General features: G+C 39.8%; 2 protein-coding genes across 2 annotated transcripts; one reads left to right on the forward strand and one right to left on the reverse strand.

Annotated features, from left to right (window-relative positions):
• Window positions 1–1,307: 1,307 nt before the first annotated feature.
• ddx11 (DEAD/H (Asp-Glu-Ala-Asp/His) box helicase 11) lies at window positions 1,308–11,231 on the forward strand. Its single transcript, XM_087797365.1, has 25 exons — window positions 1,308–1,515; window positions 1,584–1,804; window positions 1,877–1,934; window positions 2,039–2,146; window positions 3,136–3,223; window positions 3,402–3,604; window positions 3,679–3,753; window positions 4,465–4,542; window positions 4,612–4,658; window positions 4,720–4,799; window positions 4,861–4,902; window positions 4,977–5,044; window positions 5,113–5,151; window positions 7,325–7,460; window positions 7,929–8,075; window positions 8,138–8,250; window positions 8,325–8,397; window positions 9,395–9,498; window positions 9,570–9,719; window positions 9,807–9,875; window positions 9,953–10,053; window positions 10,131–10,215; window positions 10,558–10,633; window positions 10,694–10,848; window positions 10,915–11,231. Exons 1-25 carry the CDS (start codon window positions 1,405–1,407, stop codon window positions 10,945–10,947), a joined length of 2,460 nt encoding a protein of 819 aa, XP_087653491.1. The 5' UTR covers window positions 1,308–1,404; the 3' UTR covers window positions 10,948–11,231.
• A 501-nt stretch (window positions 11,232–11,732) lies between these two features.
• Window positions 11,733–20,431, reverse strand: washc1 (WASH complex subunit 1). The gene is made up of 11 exons (XM_087797366.1): window positions 20,349–20,431; window positions 19,779–19,919; window positions 17,316–17,427; window positions 17,053–17,199; window positions 14,854–14,990; window positions 14,312–14,447; window positions 14,029–14,224; window positions 13,071–13,256; window positions 12,836–12,994; window positions 12,380–12,451; window positions 11,733–12,317 (listed from the first exon to the last, which is right to left on the reverse strand). Exons 1-11 carry the CDS (start codon window positions 20,354–20,356, stop codon window positions 12,166–12,168), a joined length of 1,446 nt encoding a protein of 481 aa, XP_087653492.1. The 5' UTR covers window positions 20,357–20,431; the 3' UTR covers window positions 11,733–12,165.
• Between the last annotated feature and the right edge of the window lie 323 nt (window positions 20,432–20,754).

Consider the following 20,754-nt stretch of genomic DNA (forward strand, 5'->3'; position numbering starts at 1 on the left):
GCTTTAACCATCAAAAACAATACACAGTTAAAACTATATACTATAAAAGGTCAAGACACAAAAGACAGACACAGGAGTCCCAGAAAATCAAGGAAAACCCTGCACAAATAAGAATCTTAAGATGTTTCTTTAAGGAGTCAGTAGATCATCAAACACAGAGGGAGAGGAAGATCGTTCCAAAGCTTTGGAGCAACAGTCTGGAAGGAATTCTCTCCTCTGGTACTGAACCGTGTTCAGGAGCCATCAGAAGATTCTGATCCACAGACCTCAGAGCGCGTGCTTGGGTGTAAGGCTGGATCAGATCAGTGATGTAAGGAGGAGCCTGACCATTAATAGATCTGAAACTAAGAACCAGAATTTTAAAGTTGATCCTGAAAGAAACTGGCAGCCAGTGAAGAGTTTTTAAGGATCGGAGAAATGTGAGTTCTTCTACTAGAGCGGGTCAGAATCCTCTCTGCAGAGTTTTGTATTAACTGCAGGCGAGACAGCTCCTTCTCGTTTAAACACGCAAATAAACTGTTACAATAGTCCAAACGAGAAGACGCATGGATTACAAGCTCCAGATCGTGTTGTGACATCATTTTCCTAAGTTTAGAGATTTTTCTCAGTTGAAGGAAACAGTTTATAGTCAGTTTTCTGCAGTGTTGAACTAGAGACATGTCTTTGTCAAATACAACACCCAGGTTTCTCAGGCTCAGTTTGACAGACTGACCTAGGTCAACCTAGTACTATTTGTGGGTGGTTGTCAAATCTTACCGTTTCTTCTCTGCAACGTTATATAAATCATGCAACTATTATGGGATGATCCAGCGTGGTTGAGACTGTCCCAGCTACCTGGGACCAGAAATGGAAAGATGACAAACATATTCAATTGAGCTGAAAGTATGAATACAGAAATGTATATGTATTAAGGTACAAGAACATTCACCAGCCTAAATGTCTACTCAAGTAAAACGGATTAAATTACAATTTCTGATCTCGGAACCCTAACAGGAAGTTTTTCCTATGAAATAATGAGATCCAGATCATGAAAACCTTCTTCTCTTCTAGGTCAGATTGACCGAGAACAAGAATAACTTTATATTCGCTGTTTTTGCAGCCTCAGCAAAATCATGGAGAACCACAGGTCCAACTTCCCATTTCCTTTCCAGCCGTATGACATCCAAGAAGATTTCATGAAGTCGCTCTATGACTCACTAGACCAGGGCAAAGTGGGCATATTTGAAAGTCCGACTGGGACGGTGAGTGTGTGTGCGACAAAAGACAGAGGTGTGCATTAGATGAGCCAGAAAACATGACAGTTTGTCTTTGTCGTTGGTCCAGGGAAAGTCTCTGAGTCTGATATGCGGAGCTCTTACGTGGCTCACAGACCTGGAAAAAAAGAAGCAAGACGAGACTGCAGCTATGCTGCAGGAAGGAGAAGCAGCTTCGTCTTGTAGTTCATCAGCAGAGCCCGATTGGATCACAGATTTTGTCCAGAAAAAAGCAGAAAGAGATTTGTTGTCAAAATTAAAGGTATTTTTTAGGTTACCTCTTTTTTTGTTTTATGATTTCCGGTTTTAAATGGTGTTCATTGTGGTCAGGAGGATGAATTGAAGAGGAAAAAGCGGGAGGAGAAGTTGGAGTTGATCCGAAATAACGTCCAGCTCAAGCACGCCCTGAAAAGGAAGGCGGCCGAGGAGGACGAGGCCTTCAAGTTGCTGCAGCTCAGCAAAGAGGAGCCGACGGATGCAGCAGGTGGAGAGGATGAAGAGATAATTGTCGCAGAGTACGAGAGTGACGATGAGTCCAAGCCAAAAAACAGGTCAGTTCACTTTAACGTGACCATCAGCGTGTTGGATTTTAACAACGTGACCAAGTGATGCGATTCAACCAGAATTGGTGTGGCTGATGAAGATGAGGATGAAGAACTGGTTGAGGAACATGTGACAAAGGTATGGACATCCTCTATGTGTCAAGTGTTTTCATATGGATTAAAAAAATGTGGATAACATCTTGTTTTGTTTTTTATATGACTGATTAATTACCACTGTTCCAGATCTACTACTGCAGTCGCACACATTCCCAGCTGGCTCAGTTCGTTCACGAGGTTCAGAAGAGCCCGTTCAACAAGGACGTCAGCCTTGTGACGCTGGGCTCACGGCAGGTACTTCATACGGCTCTTTGAGGTTTGAGGGCAGTATATGGTCCTATTTGTGTTTATCGGGGCCTAATAAGTAGAGATGAGTATTTGTCTAAAACTTCCTACTTGTTAAACTGTGATGATGGTTCAACTGAAACTTTACTTAAAGAAAACCCACAAAATATTCTTGTTTGTCAAAATGGAAGAAATATAACTAAATTGTACACAGAGTTCGAGTGAGTTTCTATTTTATCAGACTTATGACTAGCTTGTGTTCTGTCAGTATTATTTTGGGGAATATTTGTCCATCCTTGCAGACTTTGTAATTAGTTCTATAAGTTTTAGTTTGGAAATGTTTTCGTCTTTTGTAACAGAATTTGCGTTATGTTCTCTCATTATTATTTTATAAATAGTTTTCTTTTCTGTGGGTATTATTTAGGGGGAAAAATATATAAATATTTATGAACTTTGTGTTATTTTCCGTCAGATTAATTCTGGAGTTACGGTGTGCATGCTAGGCGAGTTCAGGTGAAGAGAGAATATGGGACTCAACTTTGAAATGTTAAATGTCTTAACATTAATTGAAACTAAGATTTTCATTTTGTATAATGACTCGATAAAATAAGGCAACAAAAAAAATCTGCGCTGCATTTTGTTATGGTTACTACCACTTGTGTCAGAACAATTGCCATTATGGTATCATGAGTATCACTGATCGTGAGTTTAGTTTGAAACGATTCCATTGATTTCTCTGTATTTCAGCTGATATATCTTTGCTATGGTTTGTTTTGAGGAAGAAGTGAGTAGAAAATGTAGAGTGAAGAAGAGAGTGAGGGCGGGGTGGAACGTGTCAGCGATCAGTAGAAAGTAAAAGTATTCATAATGAGGAAGAATGAACAACGAGTTGTTTTTCTTGGCTTTTCCAAAGGTCAGTCAAGACTCGGTGAACGGAACAAAGGAGAGAAATCTTTCATGCTCAGATAATTAAGCTGCTTCTTTATCTGTCCTCGCAGAATCTGTGCATCAATGAGGAGGTGCGTCGCCTCGGGAGCCTCCAGCGCATTAACGACCGCTGCATGGAGATGCAGAAAAACAAACACGGTAGACGCGTTTCCAAGCATAAGTAAAACTGCATCATCCAGTCGTGTGTAAATCACAAGAAAAACGGCCGCCATTGATTTAATTAATTGTCCATACATATGGTCCACAGCAATACTTCAACCAGACGTCCTCGGGTCCATTAAATGATAGGATCTGTGCTTGTTTGTTCGCCGTGCAGAGAAGCAGAATCAGGATGAGGGTGTGAAGCGCAAGCGAGGACCTGCCAAGAGCGTTTGTCCTTTCAACAACGCTTCGGCGATGCAGCGCATGAGAGATGAAGTTCTGGGGACCGTGCACGACATCGAACACCTGCTGAAGCTCGGGAAAGCCACGCATTCGTGCCCGTACTATTCCAGTCGACTCGCCGTTCCTCCCGCACAGGTGCCCGAGAGTTCTCTCTCCTCGGACTATTGTCGGTGCCGGACTAGAGGGTTTTTTGTATTTGTGTCGTGTAGTTGGTGGTGCTGCCCTACCAGATGGTGCTTCATGAAGCCACGAGGAGAGCGGCAGGAATCCAGCTGAAAGGACAGGTGACCCGGCAAATCTCATGTGGAAACTCCTTTTAAACTTGATCCTAAAAATGACTCACTCGTTGAAAGGAAACAATAATCTATAGTGAAAGTCAATTAAGACGGGAAAATCTCTTGGTTAGGGATGGAATGCTGCCCCAAGTGGAGGAGTTCAAGTATCACAGGATCTTGTTCACGAGTGAGGGAAGAATTGAGAGTGACATCGACCAGTGGGATGAGAGGTGGAATAAAAAAAGTTTCTTTCAATAATCTACACAGAACTAAAATATTTGAAACCTTAAAGATGTGAAAACCTCAATATTATTTCTCTTGAAAAAAACAAATACTATATATAAACAGTATTAATATTTAATAAATTATGAAGAAATATATCATGAAAGCACCTAAATATTATCTTAGAAAATTTTATACAAAACAATTACAATTAAAAAAATGTACTTGCAAGTAGAAGTGTAAAAACAGGGAATCAAAATATATATATATATATATATACTGTATATATAATAATATAAATTCATAACACAAAAATGGTCGCAGGGCTGAGCTACCTGTTGTGCGCAGCTGTCAAGTAAAACATTTTTACTTTGGTCATTTTAACACATTGTGTAAATAAAAGCCAATTTTAGTTGACGTCTCAATCTCGTATCGTGTGTATTGTGTAGTGTAATTTTTGACATCTGTCGGTTGTAAGAACGATTGTGTGCTTGTCAGGTGGTGATCATAGACGAAGCTCACAACCTCAGCGACACGCTGTCCTGCATACACAGCGCGGAGCTCAACGGCGCTCAGGTGAACACAATGTTCGTGGAGCGTGCGGTCGAAGGATTCTAACGGGTTGTTTGATCATGTCGTGCGCAGCTTTGCAGAGCTCACTCTCAGCTCAGCCAGTACGCCGGTCGATTCAGGTGAGTGAAGGATGTTTCACCTGCATGTCGAGCTCGCCGAACCGACCGCACGTCTTCGCAGGAGTCGCCTCAAAGCCAAGAACCTGATGTACATCAAGCAGATCCTGTTCGTGATCGAGGGGCTGGTGGATGCGTTGGGAGGTTCGTTCATTAGTCGGATATCTGTCTCTGGAATTTCACGACTTCCTTGTTCTTCTGACAGGCAAAGTGGGCCAGAACCCTCAGAGCCAAGCCATGCAAACTGGTAGGAGAACAAAAGACAAAGACTCACTCAAGACACATCTGGAACTAATTTAACAGACTGATCTTTGTCTTCAGGGAATGAGATGCTAACCATCAACAATTTCCTCTTCAAGGCTCGAATTGACAACATCAATTTGTTCAAGGTTTCCTTTTGATCCGATACCAGTGAGGGATCAACTTAAACTCTAATCGTCTCGACTTCTTTTCGCAGCTGGAAAGATACTTTGAGAAGAGCATGGTCAGCAGGAAAGTAAGTTGGAGACGCTTCGTCTTATGATGCATGTTTTATAGATTTAAAATGATCTTTTGAGGCAGAAGAAAAACAATTCGAATAGTAATAAATGATAATATGTCTATTTCATTTTAAATACAGCCTTTTTATATAACATGCTTTTAAATATATTATTTTCTACATCAAAAATTAATTATATTGTTTAGTTAGTTTATTATTATTATTTCTTTATTTGAACAGGGATAGCGCACAATAAAACATTAACCCTGAATGAACAAGGAGAGATGCATTTGCACCAGGTTCTAGCAAATTGCTATTTTCCACCCATAGTCCCTGGGCAGGTAGATGGTGTATACAGTAAATTGGAAACAATTACAAAATGCATTTCAATTACAAGGTTAAGAATACCCACATTCCCACGTCATTACATTACGCAACACAAATGTCTGCAAGTTTGCTGTGTCAGCATCCAAGGTTTTGTGTGGCATGAGAATGTTTTAAAATCAGCTCTGTTGGAAGTGAGTTCCATTGATTTGTGGCAACAAAAGAAAAAGATTATTTACCAAATGAAGTCCTGCGTTTAGGAATACTGCACTCTCCTCTGGTAACTGATCGTGTTGCTCTTGTTGTTTTTGTCTGAGCGGAGTGTAACCGTTCTTTTCCAAGGAGGAGCAGTAGCATCATGGATGATTTTAAACAGTAGGCATACATTTGTATGCATTATCCGATTTTTTAAATTTAAAATACATTTGGAGAGTATATGACACTGGTGATACTGACGGGTTTTCTTGTCATTAATTTTAAGGGAACTTTTATATAATGAATCAAGTGGTTTTAAGGCTGTTTTACATGCCTGAGACCAACTTGTCATGCAATAGAGAAAATGTACTTTCAGGACAATCTCTAAGTTTGTCCCCGTTTATAAAGAACAAGGTTACAGTCTGTTCAATGTTTAGAGTCAGACAGGAGCCGTCTAGCCATCCAGCAACCTTCTGCGTCCCTAGTTTCATAGCAACCTCAGTTGCATTTTTACCATGAGTATATAACACGGTGAAGTAAAGGCAAAAATATGTCATTGTATATTTGAAATACTTTTAATATAATTTTAAGATAAAGGGAAAATGTCAAATTACAGTAAGAAATATGAAACAATACATTAAACACATCTGTAAAAGTAATGCATTATTATTCTTATGTTTAAAGTATTCAGGTTACTCCTGTAAGTAAAATCTCATACAAAAAAAAAAGAATAATTTAATTTGATATGTTGAGGGACAGCAAATATTCTATTAAAAAAAGCACAAAATTAAATTAGTTTATGATTTCACTTTGAATTCATCCCGGCCACGAAAATATAGGTAAAGGTTGCCATGTGGTAACCAGGAAGCATATTTTCCACCTAAATAAGATTTGTGAATAAACAAAAAGCAGGTGAAGGTTTTAAGAAAAATAAAAAAAAGTTAAACTTTAACATTAAACAGATTTATTTTCATGTATTCAATTGTGTTTTAGACCGCAGTAAATTGCTTGAGGGCCTAGTGCCCGCCAGCCCTACTTTGCCAGGGTAAATAAGTAAGTAAGTAATATTTATTTATATAGCGCTTTTCTAGACCAGGGTCACAAAGCGCTTAAACAATCAAAACAATACTCAAAAAAGTATATACTTTAAAGATCAAGATAATACTGAGAACAACACAGGAGTTCCAGAAAATCAAGGAAAAGCCTGAACAAATAGAAACGTCTTAAGATGTTTCTTAAAGGAGTCAGTAGACTCCATCAAGCGCAAAGAGAGAGAAGATTGTTCCAAAGCTTAGGAGCAACAGCCTGAAAAGATTTCTCTCCTCTGGTCCTGAACCGTGTGTGTGGAACCATAAGTAGATTCTGATCCACAGACCTCAGAGCCCGAGCTGGGGTGTAAGGCTGGATCAGATCACTGATGCAAGGAGGAGTCTGACCATGAATAGATCTGAAAGTAAGAACCAGAATTTTAAAGTTGATTCTGAAAGAAACTGGAAGCCAGTGAAGAGTTTTAAGGATCGGAGAAATGTGAGTTCTTCTACTAGAGCGGGTTAGAATTTGTAATGGTTATTTCTAAAAAGAAAAATAAAGAAGTTTGCAGTTAAAACAACACAAAAATACATCATTCAAATTCTTCATCTCGACATCAAATAGTGTGAAACTCCTTTTGCAGCTGGGAGGCTTCGTGGAGAAGTACGCGGGCGCCGGCGTGAGCCTTCACACTCTGAGCAACAACAAGGAGAACCGACGCACGGAGGGATTGAGCCGCTACCTTCAAACGCTGCAGAGCAACCAGAGCCCCGGCTCAGGTGAGAGGAGAGAGAATCTGGGTTAACGGAGTACAAATGTAGGTGAAGAATATCTTAAATAGATCTGAGCGCCACAAATCCGAGCGAATCCCCCGAACTGACGTCTCTCTGCTCGATGATGAGTTGACTTTCCAGAGGTCGATTCTCGAGCGTTTAGTATTCAAGCTGTGGACGTTACCGGAGGATAAGAGACTCGTCCTTCACACCGCTGGAATGAGGGAAATAAAGGAGCGACTGTGGGGTGTGTTTTATCACCTCATTATGAGGCGTCGCTAATGACTTCAGTTTTGTTAGCTTGACGGATGGATTCATACTTTTCATCTCAGTCCCTGATGAGAAGGTTATTGATCAGAATGGGAATGATTTATTGATCTTTTTGCTGCTCTGATAAAAAAATCTTTGATATTTCGCCTCTTGATGAACGAGAGGCAGCAGCTCTGAGGATTTCTCTGGATTCTTTATTCCCAGCTTTGCTCTCTGGCGCGGCGTCTTCAGAGGAGCAGCAGGGATCTGCCGAGGTGGAGATGTCTGCGTCTCCCATGATGCAGGTGGAAGGCTTCTTCAAGGCGCTCACCAACAGCAACACCGACGGCAGAGTGGTGTTGAACAGACAAGGTATCGACGACACACGAGCGCCACATAAAACCCAATAGAAAACTCACGATCCTGTGATCCAGGAACTCTTTCTGAGAGCAGCGTGAAGTTCCTGCTCCTGAACCCGGCGGTTCACTTCGCTCAGGTGCTGAGGGAGTGCAGGGCCGTGATCATCGCGGGAGGAACCATGCAGCCCGTCAGTCACTTTCCATTTCAAGAGGCTACAAATAGAAATGTCGCACTTTCTGATCCTCCGTATGTTTTATGCAGGTGTCGGACTTCAAACAGGAGCTCCTGTTTTCAGCCGGAGTAGAAGAAGATCGTATCACCGAGTTCTCCTGCGGTACGTGACCCGTTACCACGACAACCAAGACTTGTGATGTTTTATATTTCCCTCAACAGCTAGATTAATCATCATCACAGTGTAGGGCTAGGTTAGCAGCCAGAGTTCCCACCTGTACTCTTTCCTAGGGAGTAATAAAGGGTGCCGAGGCGGATGTTTTTCAGAATAACGGGAGAAAACCGCATACATAACATGGATAAAGCATAAGCACCAATGTTTTCGCCAAAGGACAACCTTTCTTCTTTCTTTTCTTGAACTGAAGTTTGACTTTTACTGTAGCCAGGTGTTATGGTGTCAGCGGTGGGATGGTCACATCATGCGTTTTGAGTGCCAGAGTTCACTTGGAAAAGTTGAAAAATAAACTAAACTATGTTCAGAAACGCATCGGTCGGCGTGTACTGATACTCGAGTAGAATAATGTGAAGTCTGGCAAGTTGCAGCGTGTAAAACAATCGGAGCCCAGATTAAAGAATGTCATCACAAGGACAAGGCAAAATGGAATTGGACTCATTGAGTTGAGAGTTTCTTCTGAAGGGTCTAATGGATCCAGAGATGGAAGCATCCAAATTATATATTTTTTTCATACTTCTATATTAGACAAAAAGCTACAATTCTGCTACGCCGTTTTGACTTCCCATTAGCTTTCGACCCGCACAGCATTTACCTGCTTGATTTGATGCACTTGAAACCAAGGTTGAATTTGCCCCCATGTGGAAGGAGCGATCAGTCCTTTTGGTTGCACCTACTTCAATGGAGGACCCCAGATAATGACCCCTACTTGACCTACATGAACTTCAGCTGAGAGCAAGTAGATAAGTGTAGCATTGCAGACAGTATAACTGATATGGACTTTCATAACGAGATGTTGACCACATGCTTTTTCCCGCAGAACACCAGTGATGGAGACACAAAAAATGATGCGAAGCAGTCATAACACAATTAAAACTTTCGGGATTTTCAATAAAAAGTGATTTATCTTTAATTATTTGTTTACTAGGCCACGTGATACCTCCGGAGAACATTTTACCCATCGTCCTGAGCAGCGGGCCTTCTGGTCAAGAACTTGATTTTACCTTCCAGAATCGAGAATCTCCACGAATGGTAGACATTTCGTCGATCGTTTTAATAGAAAATATTCAGAGTTTTTCAGCTCAAATTTTTTCCCCCCACAGATGGATGAGACGGGCCGGATCCTGACAAACATCTGCAACGTGGTGCCGGGCGGGGTCGTTTGTTTTTTCCCGTCCTACGAGTATTCAAGGAGGATGGTCTCACACTGGGAGGCCAGCGGGACTCTGAGCCGGCTGGCAAACAAGAAGAAGGTCCTTCAGATTGTTTTGACTCTCGGTTCCTAGCCTGATGTAAGTGCAACACTTGACTGTTTTTCTTTCTATTTCCTGCCTTGTTAGATCTTTCAGGAACCAAAAAAAGCCAACCAGGTGGATCAGGTGCTGAACGAGTTCTCACGCTGTATCCAGGTAACATGCGTCACCCCGACACACCATCAACGTCAGCTACTGTGGATTCATAACAATCGTCTTCTCACCGACTCCAGCGTTGCTCGGGGAATGTTGGCGGACTCACTGGAGCGCTTCTGTTCTCCGTGGTGGGAGGAAAGATGAGCGAGGGGATCAACTTCTCAGACGACCTGGGCAGGTTTGAGGAATTTTAAAAGCTAAACTCAGTGCTTTAAAGTGTCCATCGAAATTCTACGTTTTTTACTTTCCTCAAAGGTGTGTAGTGATGGTGGGAATGCCGTATCCGAACATCAAGTCTCCGGAACTGCAGGAGAAGATGTCGTATCTGGACAAGCACCTGGTGAGATGCTCGGGTAGAGCTCACAAAGTAGTGACTGGGATTTTCTTTTAGGTGCTTGTATTGATGGGTTCATGAAACAGTCGATGAGGTATCATGATACAGTGGCTTTATTTTAAAGGACCACTAGATGGCACTGTCTGCTTTATAATCTTTGACTTTTATCTACTACTTTAATGAAACCTGCTGTCATTTTAAACTTACAGTGCCATCTAGTGGTCTTTCAAAATGAAACACTGTATCATGATACCTCATCAACTGTTTCATGAAGACTCAACCAATCACAAGTTCATTGTTTAAGAGAAACAAAGCATTGTTTTGTATTTTAACCATATTGACTTTCAGCCTCACACTGGAGGGAAAAGTCCTGGTCAAGCTCTGATAGAAAACCTCTGCATGAAGGCCGTCAACCAGTCGATAGGTGAGGCTCCTCATGTACCTCATTAACGGCACACTAATGTTATCTTTTACATCCTACAAGGGAGAGCAATCCGTCACCGCGGCGACTACTCATCCATCGTGCTGTGTGATCGACGGTACTCGCGTCCTGCAACGCTTTCCAAACTTCCGGACTGGATCAAACAACGCACCAACACGTACTCCACTTTCGGTCCCGCATTTGCTGCCATACGAAAGGTGAGGGGAAAAAAAGAATTTTCTTGTCACTGTTTATCAATTTCAATTCTTTCTCTATTCTTGTAGTTTTTCCTGGAAAAGAAGCAAAAGCAGACTTGAGTGTCTTTTGGAGGAAACTCTGGAGGGTCAAGCCCGGCAAGAGGATGTTTGACTGAAGTAAAGTCTCTAATGAGATCAAGATTTATCAGATTGTGTCGCCTCATGTTCTGATTCAAATCAAGTGAGCAGTAAAGTGTATTTGGAATGTTGAAACGAAGCAGAAAAAAAGAAAAAGGAAATCTAAATTATTTAGCGAACCAGTCATAAGTTGTTACGTAACGAGGAGGGGAATGTTGGCTGAGTTATTAACAAAGTCTTTCTACAATAAATCTTCTCTCTCATGACTCATGTTTCGTATTATCAGCCTGGCGAAAACAGTTTAATAGAGTTTGGCAACGACCTGAATTCAATTTCCTCCCGATACAATCACTGTTGATATAATCTAATGGTCAATCAGACCGTTGGACTCTATGACCCAAAGGAACTTCCTCGGATATTTCGACACGATGGTTGCAAAACATTATACAAGACAAAAAAAACAAATGTTGATGGATTTTTTGAGAGTAAAATAGAAGACTTCAACTTAATTATTTTACTGAAGGGGTTAAATGATCATGATAATGTGTCTCAGCTCTTTAACCTAAATAAACTTATTATAAACTCATTAACTTAATTGACTTGAGTTAGAATTGTGCCCCTTAAAATGAAAAATGAGATGATAAAGTGTTTCTTCTACAGCCGATAATAACAAACAAAACAAGCCAACCTGTAAACAATTGAACTAATAAAATAATTTTACCACTTTTTTTACAGAACATAATAATAAAACACATCTGTGAGCGTCGACATTTCAAAAACATTTAATTAGTGCAGGGTCAATATATATTATTGCTCTGATAACTTTGCTGAAAATCTATGTTTTATTTATACATGTGAGTAACATCATCGCATCACAAACCTTTAGACCGTCATCAATTCAACTCGTTAGACTTGTGAGTAACTACAGGAATTCCTCACAAGCCAAAGGAGAATATATTGATCGATGTATATATACTGTATATATATAAATGCAGAAAGGAGAGTTCTGGCTTTGATCTTCTGCATCCGGGTTCATGAGGTTCATCACTGAAGGCATAAAAATAGTTCGTAGAAGTTTTACTGTCCAACATAAACTATGGCAGCACGCTTTGATTTTCCTCACTTGTCTATAATAGCACTTTAATCTGTATATACAGGTTTAGAAAAATGTGTTTCAACAATACTTGACGCTTCATCTCATCACGCCTCCCAGTCGTTGTCGTCGTCTGCCGCCGCCTGCGGCGAGGGCAGAGGTGGGATGACGTCCGACATCCGTGCAAATGCTCCCCCGGCCCCGGCCGGACCCTCGGATCCCTCTCCTGCTCCTCCTCCTGGGACTTTACCGGAAATGCCTGAAACGCAACACAGCGGCGTCGGCTACAACTGGCGTCACTTTCAGGAAAAGATGCCTCACCTTTCCTGCGCATGGCCAGTTTGCTGAAGAGATCCGACATGAAGTCTCCTCCGCCACCTGCAGCTGCCACTGCTGAGAGGCGACAAGGCTGTTAGTCCGGCTCCCACAATTAAAAGGTTTGAATGTAATTGGATAAGTGTTGAGCATAAAACATTTTTGACTAATTAAATGTTACGCCGAGCGAACCAGAAGTGATGGTGTCATATTGGGTCAGGCAATTAATTGTAAGCACGCCCTTTAATGGGGGCAGTTAAAAGGTCAAAATGACAGATTACAAGTGTGAGACGTACATTTTGGCTTGAACGCTTGAAGTGCGGCGTCATACGCGGCATGATAAACGAGCAGGCGAGCGTTAAGTAGAGGCTGGTCACGCTCTGCTCTCGGTGCATGAGCTCTTCATCAGCATTAAAGATGTTAATAAAACACAAGCGGGGCTCCTCGCCAACGATACGACACCTTGTTCCTGCTCCTTCTGCTTCTTCTTCTCCATCTTGCGTTCTTTGACGTTGCGTAGCTGTGCTTTGCCGATCCCTCCGGCGTTGCGGATGGACTCCAGCAGACTGGCGCGGCCGTCTGAAGGTTGGACCACCTCGCTGGGGGCGCCCGACACCGGACCTGCAGCGGTAGATGGCGCCGTCAGCCGTGACTTTAGTGCAGAGTTTTGGTAGTTTAAAGGTGAAGCGTGACTAACCTGAGCTCGTCGCACCCGAGACCCCGTTGGGTTCAATCGCGGGAGGCGGAGGAGGGGGAGGAGGCGGAGGTGGTGGGGGAGGAGCTCCGGCCGACATGGCTGAAGACGAGACAGGTGCCGGAGGAGGCGGTGGCGGGGGAGGTGGAGGTGGAGGAAGAAGTGCCACATTCGATTGAAGAGGAGATCCTACATGTGAAAACATACATTCACATCTCAAAAGAGGATCAAAGTTCAAAAGTTCAGTTTGTACTATTTACAACCGTGATCATCTCTAACGAAGTGAGAACCTCTTACAAACCACAGCAGAAACATTGTACATCAAAAGACAATTATGCCATGAGAACACAAAGTGAAACCAGCTAACACAAAATGCTAATGACATCTATTACAGTGAAGACTTTGCAAATGCAGTCTTAAAAATCTCTTCTCCACCATCGTGAAAACATACAACAGATACTTTTTTCAATGTGAAAAACATATTTTTTACTGACATTGGAAAACCTCTCACACACTAAAGTGAAAACCTCTAAAGCACATTAGTAAAAGAGAATATAATGTAGTAAAAACCTCTAGCCCGCTGCATTAAAAACCTAGATTACACTAGAGATAGAAAATCGCTATTAGAGAAAAAACATCTAACACACTAGACTGAGAATAACACTGCAGTGAAATCCACTCGGACAATTGAAAACCCCTAACATACTTAAGTAAAAACCTTCAAAATACACTAGTGAAATTAAAAAGAAAAAAAAAGCTAGACACATCAACACGATGAATAACTCGCATATAAGAAAACTGAAAACATTTTCACACAAAAGTTTACATAAAAAAAACAAAATGATACCTAGATTAACTATTGCGGATCATGGTGAATACCGCTCATACCATACAATTGGAAAAACTGTCACCCACAATAGTGTAGATAACAGGTATAGCCTTTTGTTTTATGTGTCTGTACCTTCAACATAACTGTCGTCAGAGAAAGATGGCAGCTCAGGGATGTTGTGTATCGGCCCCGATGGAGCAAAGCCTGGACCCAAATCTGCACTGTAGGACAGGTCGTCTGCGATGCCCGGTAAATCCGGCAAGTAAGACGGCACATCTATCTCTGGCACCTGGCCCAAATCTGGCACGTAGAAATAGCTCTCTGCGGTCTGCAGGAACAAACAAACCATCGAAATGACTTTCATGGTCAAAGACGTCACTCGTCCACATCATGGATGGTTCAGAGTCGGCGATACCTGTCTGTCCAGCTGCTCCCTCTTCGCGATGGACAGAGGAGCATCAAATGGTTTCTGCTCTTTTTCCGTCTCGAGGGTTTTGTGCGTTTTTGTAACCGCGCCTGCTAGTGGATCAAGGAAGACATACTTTTTATACCTTTGGGAAAGAAAAAAACAGAAACAAAAATATAAATAAAATATGAATCACTCTCTTTCTTTTTCAAGTAAAATGATTGATGTCTGTTTTGACTTCCAAAAACATTGAAAAACCCAATTAGGATTTGTGGTGGGAATATTTGTTGACGTGAAGCATGGTACTATGTTGAATCAGCATTTTACAGCGGACCATGTCGTCTTTTCCTCAGGCCAACCGAACAAAGATGTGGTGTATTAATATTCTGGTTAAATACTGTGATGAATACTGATAAGTGACCCCTTTACCGAATGAATCTTTAACGCCTTTCATTCTTCTATCATTAAATCAAAAGTAAATAAATATCAAAATGACGATCATATACATGCAAACACCCTGAGTTTATATAGTCTTCGCTGTGTGGACTCACAAGTTCTCTGTGGTATTGAAGAGCAGCAGCGAGCTGACAGAAGAGATGTTGCGAGGCAAACTGCCCAGCCCCTCCTCGGTCTCATCCTCAGACCTCTTCTTATTGCTCACACACACTGGGAAATACATCAACTTCTCCTGAAAGCGAGAGAAAATATGAAATCTGATGAAGACATGTAAAATATCGGCTTGACACAAATGCCAGAAAAAAGATGCAGCGACAAACACAAAAACTAGACAAAACTAAATTATACGCTTTACTTCGGGGGAAGACTGAATAATGTATCTGGGGAAATTGCCAGCAGTGTTTTTGTTTGCCTGCTTTTTTTTTTTTTAAAAAGAATCACAAATACACACTGAAATGTTCAGAAAAAATACACGAAGCGGAAAATGGCCTGTTTCTGAAAGTTTTCTAAAAAAGGTGGTGTGAATGATAAATAATGCAACGGCTGACTCGATGCAGAGCACGCACACATGCGCTGACAAAAGCCCTCAGGACAGATACTATCACAGTCTAACAGACCGTGTTCATGTGACAGGCATTAACACACGTAATTATCACCCCAGGATTAAATGGAATTGAAATTTGTGCTCAGAAAGTCCAATTCCATACCTGTTAATCGCTTTGTCAATTTTCTGCTTTTTACATCTCACTTCTCTCCATCGAACATGTAATTACCTGTTTGATGTGGTGAGAGCAATCAAGACGGACAAGCTTGGAAGCTCATTAGACGGGATAAACAACATGTTCACATGGACTACAAATTACACGGTCAAGCTTGAAAGAGTGCGGTATAGGAATTGATTTCTCTGCAAGTAATAAGTATAATGGATTTACATTTGTTGGAATCATCGAGTTAGCTGCAGAGCAAAAAACATTTAGTCTTTTTTCGCATGTCATTGAGCACTGCTTGAAGATTAAAGTTCCACTAATTTGTTGATTAATGCGTCTTTTAAATAGATGTTGGACCTCTATTGTACTGTATGCGTCTTCATTTAAATATTTACATTAGAAAATGTGCTAAAGCCCCGCCTACTGAAAACACTTTTACTGGAGTTTACATTTTGTTTAACATAACCACAACCACTGTGCTGTGTGGTCAAGCATCCGTGTTTGTCTCCGCGAATCAATCAGCAATAAGTTCAAATCATGGTCATGATGAGAGACTTACTGCATCTTGGAGAGAAAGACTTCAACATTTGAAACATATTAGTGAATCAGGAGAGTTGGCTTTTTATGTTAGTTGCCGTTTAATATACATATAATGTCCAGCAACAAGTGAAACTTGTTTTTGTAGTTAAGTGATTAACTAAGATTAACTATTCAATTTGAGAGAATACGAACAGTATTTTAATACAATCAGACAACATTCTAAAAAAAAGTTGATCAATTATCTTATTTCCAAGTAAAACAATACCAAAAGAAAAGCCTCATTATTAACTAGTGCCTTGCTAGGGTAAACTGATGGTAAACTGGAATCCTTGAAACAAACAGGTCGTCATCTATTTCTGGGATGCAATGTTGATTCTTAATAAATGCTCATTAAAAAACTGAATTATTTAACAATAATCATTAACAACTATCTTTGGATTCAAAGTTTGGATTCAGAGCAGTCAACATCAACTTGTCAGTTGATTGGATTGGATGTTTAGCTACTACTGATCCGGCCTCAAAGTCAGATTTCCTGTTGTGATCTGGTTTAAACCCGGTTTAGAAATGATCTGGATAAGCTTTGCTCTCTTTCAAGATTCATTAGATGGATAAGAAACTCAAAGACCGAGGTCGTCTTCCCACTCTTTAAAGATACGAGTGTGTTAATCTTGGTGCTAAAAGTTACACCGAGTCCACCTAGAGTTGCTGCATCTGCAGAATTCTTTAAAAAGAGAGACCTTGTGATAAAATAGCAACGTTAAAACTCTGAATTAGTTTTCGTTAGTACTAAATAGTGTTAGTGAGACTAAATCTGTAGGTGCAAGACCGACGATGTCAACTCTTAAATAAAACGAAATACTTGCAAACCATCTAATAAGTGATTCTAGAATCTTTATATCAGGGAAAATATTTATTTTTAGGATGTCATGAATAAGTTATATATGGGACTCTCAGGAGATAAGGACGTTTAAAAATAAGTGTTAAGGAAGTTAAAAGGAATTTAAAAAAAAAAGGCCAATTATTATGCCATGTATTCAAAAGTGTCACCTGTAAAGCTTTCTCATCGAAGGGTCGAAGTTTGTTCGTTATCCTCTGACAATGTTGTCTGTGTGAGGACGGATCCGTGGCTCCACGGAAGATTGACGAGTAGTCCTGCAGTCTCTCCGGAGCTGGGTACTTGGCACTGGAGAAAACCTTGTACAACAGACAATATCATTGACAAACACGATCATTTGCTTGAGCCTCCACCTTGTTTCGCTGCTTTTTTACCGCAGGACATTTTAAGTGCAGCTGAATGATGTTGCCGTTACCTTTGTGGCCTTTTTACTGCCTTTGATCTTGTCCACCCGGGCCTGAGCCAGACAGATCCGGTCAGTGACGCTCTGTAGATGGCGGCGGTTTTTCTCTACACTCTCAGACACTCTGTCCAAAGAGATTCCAGAATGAATGCCCTATTTTACTCTTGAAATTAAGACCATGCTCATTTCTGACACTCTCACTTTCACGCTACACACTTATAAGCAGGTAACACTTCAGGCAACACATTGAAAACTAATTAGGTAGAACTGATACTATTAAAATGAATCAGGAAAGGTTTTTCCAAGAGGAGAAGTTGGATCCAAATCATTATAATCTCGGTTTAATTATAAATATCATAATTATTTGTTGATTCTTGAGATATTTTATATGTCAAATTACTTAATTTGATCATTAATATTGGAAATGAAAAAGATGCAGGTGAGTTCAGACATTTTCTAATAGGTTATCACAGTGTTTTTCAACCTTTTTTGAGCCAAGATACTCTTTTATCTTGGAAAAAATCATGAGGCGCACCACCACCCAGAATGTTAAAAAAAGAAAAGAAAAAGGAAAGTAATTTATATTTATAGAGCCCTTTCAGACCAGGGTCACATATTGCTTAAACAATCAAAACAATACTCGATAAAATATATACTTAGAAGATCAAGATGATACTGAGACACAGGAGTTCCAGAAAATCAGTGAAAAGCCTGCACAAATAAAAGTCTTAAGATGTTTCTTAAAGGAGTCAGTAGATCCATCACGTGCAAAGAGAGAGGAAGATTGTTCACTATGTAGATCTATTTTTACGACTGCACATCAACCAATCGGTCCAATAACCATTTGATTGACATGCAGAGCAGCCAGTCTCAGCTCTCTTCTCTTTTATTTGCAGATAAATAATGTTTTTTGCCTAATTAGGTAAAGTTTGATATTTTCCCAAGGTACACCTGACGATCTCTCAAGGCACACTAGTGTGTCACGGCACACTGATTATCATAAAGAACCTCAAAAAGGGAAAATATGTCATTAATTAAAAGCTACACTTTTAACACATGACAGTACAAGGAATACAATTAAAATAAAGAAAGAAAAACACTAGTATCATTGTATTAGAAAAAGGTGATTCATAGATTCACATGTGTGGCATTTGGATATGATTTTAAAAAAGATATATAAAAGTTAACAGTCAGATGTTTCCGAAACCACAATAAAATAAAACACACACACACTCATAACACCTCATAACCACCTTTACCTAAACATACACATAATGGATAGAACAAACAAATAACTGACAGCATCACATTACACACAACAATAAAATTGACTTAACTAGAAACTACAAACATATCTTACTGATCTCAACTGCACTGTGAATATTGTATAGACAATAATACTGTATAATACAATACATTTTAGTTCAACAGCTGTTTAATACTCGCACTGCTTAACCTTTCATATATTGTATATTTATAGTCTGTATAGCTTTTTCATATTTATAACCATATATAAAACTTGTTGCCTGTACATAGCTTGTTCAGTATATTCATGTTTACATCTACTACTGTGTATCTATATTCTTGGATACAAACTGCATTTCCTGGTACTTCTGACATGTGCAATGGAAATAAAGTTAAATTCTATTTTATTCTAATTATGTTTGGGCAACTATGAAGATAATTATACACACAATAAAGAAGACGATTTATCTTATCTACTGCCTGAAGACGAAAATTAATGTGTCAGTTAATTAAAGTGATTGCTATAGTGTTATCGTCTTATTACCCACAATTAATAGAAATTAAAGATCCAGCAAGTCATCACATAGAAATGGGTTAGCGGGCAAACGTAAAGATTTGAAACATTTATTTGATATGTCCTAAATTTCGTTTAGATCATTGTCTGTTTACTATTACTGACTTTCAACCATTTCTGTAAAATACAATCTTTGCTATAAAACATTCTAATTTTAACCGTAGTATTTTAATTTTATATAACTTTTGTTGGACCACATGTACGTACAAACCATACACGTTTTTTCATGAGCATTAACTTCACAGGCTACATTTCACTAATAGCTTACTAACGCTTCAATTCTCAAGTCAAGTTCAAGTTCTTTTATTGTCAAATATGCATGTATTAAGACTTACAGCATAAAGAAATTGTGGTCCTCTCTGACCCACGATGCTAAACTCTAAAGACATTAATTTAACACTGAAAAAAAAATTAAACACTCAAACAGACATTCAAGGAAATAAATACAAATAAATAACCAAAAAAATGAAATAAACAATCAACAAACTTAAATAATCAACTAATAAACAGATAATAAACAAAATAACAAAGTTAATGCACAGATAAAAGTTAAAGCGGACATGAGAGTGATGGTAGGACAGGGAGGTCTTGACAGCCTGGTGGGAAATGTTGTTTCTGATGTTAAAACATGTACATGACTTTGTTTAGTCTTTTACCTTTTGAAAATATCAGTAGAAATGCTCTCCAGGTACAGTAAGGCGTCTGTTATCTGATAAATGGCCTCCTCTCGCCTCAGGTCCGGCTGGATGAGAGGCACGGAGTAAACCTGACCCTCCAGGCTGTGTTTCTGCGTCATCCTGCCAAGAACAGACCCACGTTATCAAGAATGCAGAGAAACATTGAACAATATGACTTTAAATAACACCATAAAACAACAATACACCAAACGTTACATTTCTACACATGTATCTCAGCTCATGTCAGTCGCATCTGACCCTCACGTGACAAGGCTACACACAGTAACGGGTTTTTCCCCCCAGGAATTGTGTGATAGTGAAAGCTATTTATTTCAACATTAATCCAGCAAACACCCGTTTTTAATGCATTTAAAATCGAGCTTATTTCCGGAGTTTATGTGAGCTGTCACATGAAAGAAGTAAACATTATATATGTTAACAGACACTAGAGTGGGGAAAGTGGTAGATATATAAAAAAAAACAGCTCGGATATAGCACATTTAGAGAAAATAGGCGAAAATACTTAAATAAAACGGAACGTTGTCTTACCTGACCATGAATATAGTTAAGTTTTAGACGCCGACAGTAAGCGACCATGGAGCGGCTAAGCTAACAGTGTTAGCGAACTATCATAAAACAACTTCCGCTTGTCCGTGTCACGTGACTGCACCCTTCAAGGGCTGTCGGAAATATCCAATCTCGATAGAAATAATAATAATAATAATAATAAAAAAAGGATTGTTGCTATGAATATCGATACTGTATCGAAATGTGGCGACAATTACACTACGATACTAAACAAGTGTGAACCAGATGTATTTAATTGAAAAAAAAGAAAAAACATCGTAACGTATGCGGTAATAATAGTTTATTCATTTTTTAAATTATTATTTAATGATAACAACTCCTGTGGCGTTTAAATTACAATAGCGATGACAGATTGTTTCACGATATT

This window comes from Callionymus lyra, chromosome 8 (assembly GCF_982586985.1).
Source record: "Callionymus lyra chromosome 8, fCalLyr1.hap1.1, whole genome shotgun sequence".
Lineage (NCBI taxonomy): Eukaryota > Metazoa > Chordata > Actinopteri > Syngnathiformes > Callionymidae > Callionymus > Callionymus lyra.